At 41.6% G+C, this 5,000-nt stretch overlaps 1 protein-coding gene across 2 annotated transcripts in view; it reads right to left on the bottom strand.

Annotated features, from left to right (window-relative positions):
- LOC134183977 (serine/threonine-protein kinase SMG1-like) overlaps nucleotides 1-5,000 on the bottom strand; it is a 56,098-nt gene that overhangs the window by 48,319 nt on the left and 2,779 nt on the right. The window contains exons 3-14 of one of the 2 annotated variants that reach the window (XM_062651574.1): nucleotides 4,936-4,994; nucleotides 4,792-4,869; nucleotides 4,184-4,265; nucleotides 4,068-4,115; nucleotides 3,964-4,012; nucleotides 2,767-2,843; nucleotides 2,625-2,697; nucleotides 2,470-2,567; nucleotides 2,334-2,410; nucleotides 1,917-2,004; nucleotides 1,778-1,850; nucleotides 1-104 (exon numbers count right to left, since the gene is read on the bottom strand). The exon at nucleotides 1-104 is cut by the window's left edge and continues 48 nt beyond it. In XM_062651574.1, the coding sequence (XP_062507558.1) occupies nucleotides 1-104; nucleotides 1,778-1,850; nucleotides 1,917-2,004; nucleotides 2,334-2,410; nucleotides 2,470-2,567; nucleotides 2,625-2,697; nucleotides 2,767-2,843; nucleotides 3,964-4,012; nucleotides 4,068-4,115; nucleotides 4,184-4,265; nucleotides 4,792-4,869; nucleotides 4,936-4,994 (906 nt within the window). Of the gene's footprint in view, nucleotides 105-1,777; nucleotides 1,851-1,916; nucleotides 2,005-2,333; nucleotides 2,411-2,469; nucleotides 2,568-2,624; nucleotides 2,698-2,766; nucleotides 2,844-3,963; nucleotides 4,013-4,067; nucleotides 4,116-4,183; nucleotides 4,266-4,791; nucleotides 4,870-4,935; nucleotides 4,995-5,000 lie in introns of those variants that run through there. The other variant, XM_062651575.1, reaches the window with a different exon arrangement.

Genomic DNA, 5,000 nt, shown 5'->3' with positions numbered 1-5,000 from the left:
AGGTGACTCAACAAACTGGTTGTTTACGAATGACACAATAGCAACACAATGAACTCCAAAGTAACTCTTCAGACTGCCAGCAAGTGAAGACAAACAATCATTGGCTAAAAACATAAAATTATAACAATTAATTATTGATATCAACAACACAAAATACACAACATTATAATACAATATTTGTTATTACTCTTAGACAGGGTTCAAAATAACAGACTGTCTGCCTGTCCAGGACAAGTCAATTTGGGATTGGGACAAGTGACAGATATCTCAGCCTGCCCTAGAGACAATTTCTGGAGTAAACTTGACACCATGGTTTGTGAGTTTAGGAAGCCATATCAGTAACACACTCCAAACAGTCTATTTCATTAGTGTTGACTTACATAAAAACAAACCTCTAACAACTCATCTACATGCTGCAGCAGGAAACTTAAGTAGCTAAATAAGAAATCATTACAAATAGAAGCCTTTCATTCTGTTCGCGTTAAAATAAAAGTATATAGTCATTCAATAACAGTGAAAGTGGTATTAACATCTAGGTCCCACTTGCTGACAAAGTGATTAAGCAAGCTACTGTATGTCTTTTAGTTGGCGAAGTTCAAGTGAAGGTTGTGGTAGGAGAGTCTATAAGGAGACCTAATCAGAAACCACACAGACCTCACAAGAAAAGACAAAAAAGTGCTAGGCAGCCAGTAGTAAGTCAGATTCAGATGCAGAAATCGATAGTAGGAATGTCAGTTAGGCTTATTCAAGTGTTGTGACTGCATTTAAAGAAACCTTTATGTCAAATTGTCAATAGCAGTTGAGAATAATGAAAAGTTAGAGTAGACTTGCAGTTTACTTGTGTACACTGTATCAAAACAGGCAAGGACAGGCAGGTAAAACGTTTCCAACCTGTCACTTGGACAGGCACTTGTAGTGACTGAATTTCGAACCCTGCTCTAGTAAGTCGTTTAGTTCTGTACATTTCCTAACAAGCATTCAATTTCTCAACTTCAAATTGCATCCTAAAGTTTGTGAAAAATGTTCATAATGCACAGCAGCCTTGTGATTTAGCTCATTGCTTACATCTGCTCCGCACTTTAAGCATCTGTCTAGTCAGATCAAGATTTTCAGTCACATAGTTATGACATCTTGAACAAGTACAGCAAGGTATATCAACATGATATCCCTCCTATCTCTTGACAACAAAACCTATAAACTCAAACCTCCCTAATCTGGACAGTATGGGACCAGCCGTTGTCTGGATTCTAGAAATGTCCGGAAGATAGAGATAGCTAACACGCGTTATACCTTGGAATCCCAGACTATTTTAATTTCAGATTTGGTGAACGTCATACCAGTTGTGCATACAGTATGTGTGTACAGTACACACTTGTACTACACTGTAATGTACATGTGTACTTTGTACTACAGTTACATACGTTACATACGCGTTCTCCTACACACTGGCACATGATAGTCAAGACAGCTTGAGAATTAAGCGTCTAGACGGGAAGTTTCTTGCCAAAGTGCTTACCCTCAAAGCCCTAAGACTTGATATGCACTGGGTAAAAGTGTCCGGTCTAGGGAGGTGTCCGGATCTTGGAGGTCTGGATTAGAGAGGTTCAAGTGTACTTAATAATCAATTTGTAAAAGCTCTGTCTCCTTTAGTGTCTGCAAAAAATTAGTCAATAAAATCTGTTTCCTCAACCATTAAAACTAGTTGATTTTAACCTAATTGAATTCAATTAATATAACTAATATAAAGATATGTTAACATAATTATAAGGATCGAGACCTGCAATGTAGACATCTTCATCGAAATAACTGCTGTTTGATAACTCAGTGCTCTGGATCACTCTCTGAACAATCTGTTAATGAGGACATGCTATGAGTTAGTGATTGTATAGATAGTGCAGTTAACGTCGTGATCTCACATCTGCAATGTATTCCTCGGACACAGCAGTGCCGACATTGGGTAAGAGGAAGCCTTTGCCGATAGCCTTCACAACAGTTGAGAGAACTCTGTAGAGAAATATGTGAGAAACTGATCACTAGAATGCAGATGCATGAGCATGCACACGCCTGCACGCATACACGTGCACACACACACACACACACACACACACACACACACAAACAAACAAACAGATAGACAACTGCCAAATAAACAGGCTGAGACAAACATACCAATAATTAACAAACGAACAAACAAATAAACGAACAAACAAACAAACAAGCAGGCATGCAAACAAGCATGCAGATAGGTAGGCATAAGAGCAAGCAAGCAGTCAGACCCACAGCCACAGACTAACAAACACACAGACAGATACAAAACACATCAGGCTCCTCACCCAAGCAACGCGGTCACTTTAGACTGGCATTGTTCAGGTGACATCTCCCGACCGTCTGTTACCAATGATGCCAACTCCTAAGCAAATGCTAATAGTATACACACATCTACGTCAGACGACACAAATCATCACTCACCCGTGAATACGACTCTACATCCTCTAGAAACTGACTAATCAGATTAACCGAAAACGCCAAATCAGCAACCCAGAAATGATGCATAGCAACAAGAGATGCTACAACACAAAATTGATATCAATAAAATACCCACTCCAGTGACGACCATGTCATACTCGATATGAATGGAGCTAGACTTTCCGCTTGTGACGTATCAATGTGCCAACCAATCAGAATATCAACGACATCCTGTGTAAAAAGGAGTGAAAGTACCAGTGAGCATGCTCATTGACATCAATAGTCTAATCATTAGAGCACCTTGAAATGAGGACCAAAACAATGAGGATAATTCTTTGCCACGTTTGAGAGCACGGTAACAAGAGGGGTGAGAAACTCTGTCACACATGATGTTTATCACACACACACACACTAACTGGATCAAAAAATTAATGCTAAACAACGAAGGATGAGATTGTTCTGTGCGTGTATTACAATGCTGGTGGGATACGCCAGACGTTGGGTATAATACTGCACAGTGAAGTTTGATCTTTCTGGGGATTACAACACACATGACATTAATCTCATTGAGAGAAAATACATGCATGTGAAAAGACCCAGAACGGGAATGAACGTTGATGAGATTCACACACACACACACACACACACACACACACACACACACACACACACGCACGCGCACATGGACAAAAATGTGGACAAATATCAAGCCCTCCACGTCATTCGTGAATGACATCTAGCCTCGCAAGCCAGGCTCTTTCGTGCAGTCGCTGAGCTAAGCGCACGTGAATCACACGAGGAGGAGCTTTTACCCGAATTGCTCCAGCGCGAGTAGAGCCTTCGTTGGAGCAATTCTCATGCTGGAGCAATTCTCATGCTGGAGCAATTCCAGTAAAAGCTACTCCTCCTCGTGTGATTCGTGTGCGCTTAGCTCAGCGACTGCATGGAAGAGCCTGGCTTGCGAGGCTAATGATGTCAACCTTAAGGTCAGTTGCGGAGAAAGCTCCCCCTGCCTCTAGAGACAGAGCCTCCATGCGCTACGTGGAGGCTTAGGGCCAGCGCTACAATCCACCTGGAGCTTGGCCAGAGTCATCCAGGGGCACTGACAATGGCGCAGCTTTGGGACTGGACACCAAGGCCCACAAGTACCCGTCTGCTGCATGATGTTACTGCCAAGCCAGCAGTCATGTCCACCCCAGTCAATGACCAGGTACTCATTTATACTCCTGAGTCGAGAGACGCAATTGTGTGTAAGTTTCTTGCTTACGGAAATTATGCCATAGCTCGCCATCACTGTGACTTGAACCTGCAACCCTGCAAGGTCCCGGATGTTTTCATTCTCCAAATGCACTCTCTAACCAATTGAGCTACAGCACCACACGCACATGCACACGCGCACACACACACACACACACACACACACACACACACACACACACACACACACACACACCAATAACAAAGTATATATGTGGTGTTTAAACCATTGCTGCTTACCTGATGTTTCCACATTCTCAATAAGCATGTGCATATTAGACATCAGAAACTACAGCGAACATCAACATTCACACACAGTGACACAAACAATCAAGCCAACTCACTGGCATAAAGTCACCAAAGGAAAGTCGTGATCCATCCAACTCTACAGCCTACACAAGCATTGCAACTAGTTACACTACATACACTAGATAAGCCAACTGTCACATGACTAACGCACCTTGGCAAGAGCAGACATGAAGAGAACTTTGATGTCCTCAGAATTGGTCATATTTACCTTCGATAATGCCCACTGCACAAAACTACACGAAAAAATGTCATTTCAACTAATTGTAAATCAAACAAGCTTTGAATAGATTTTACGTTTGATGCAAAGTTATATCAAAATCTAATGAACCCTCACACTGTTGTGGTAACATGTGACCCAAATGCACTGTCTGTTTGTTAAAATAAAATGAGCATTGGTATATATGACAAAATAACCAATTAATTTAACACAAACACACACACACACACACACACACACACACACCACAAGCTCTGAGATAGCAAGCTTCGATTCCGTAATATTCAACGTAACAAAATTGCACAAACAATGAATGCTTGTACTCATGCACTATACCTATTGCTGCCAAATATGTCGAAAAGTCAACCCTAATACTATAATCAAGCAACCACACCCCTTCACTTTCAGACGTCAGTTGAAAATGAGAAGACAGCCATCACTTGAGACGAATTACCCACGATCTACCATTCCTCTTCTGCCTCTTCTGTCTTTCAACCAGAAGAACCAGAAGAGGTGTACAATGATGCAATGCTAATACAAACCGTTTTGCTTCTTGTCCCATCATGTAGCCTATAGAGCCAAGACACTGCACCACATTATCCTTGACTTCTTGATGAACTCTATGCACATACACACACAGCCTCGTCACACAACATCTACATAATTCAGAACACAACGGCTCTTACTGTTCGTAGAGAATTCCTTCTAGCAATGTGAGCAACGCGTCAGCAGAGCGGATGATTGCCTAATA

This window comes from Corticium candelabrum, chromosome 9, assembly GCF_963422355.1.
Source record: "Corticium candelabrum chromosome 9, ooCorCand1.1, whole genome shotgun sequence".
Taxonomy (NCBI): domain Eukaryota; kingdom Metazoa; phylum Porifera; class Homoscleromorpha; order Homosclerophorida; family Plakinidae; genus Corticium; species Corticium candelabrum.
The sequence above is the reverse complement of the archived record's forward strand: the minus strand, read 5'-3'. Positions and strand labels throughout refer to the sequence as shown.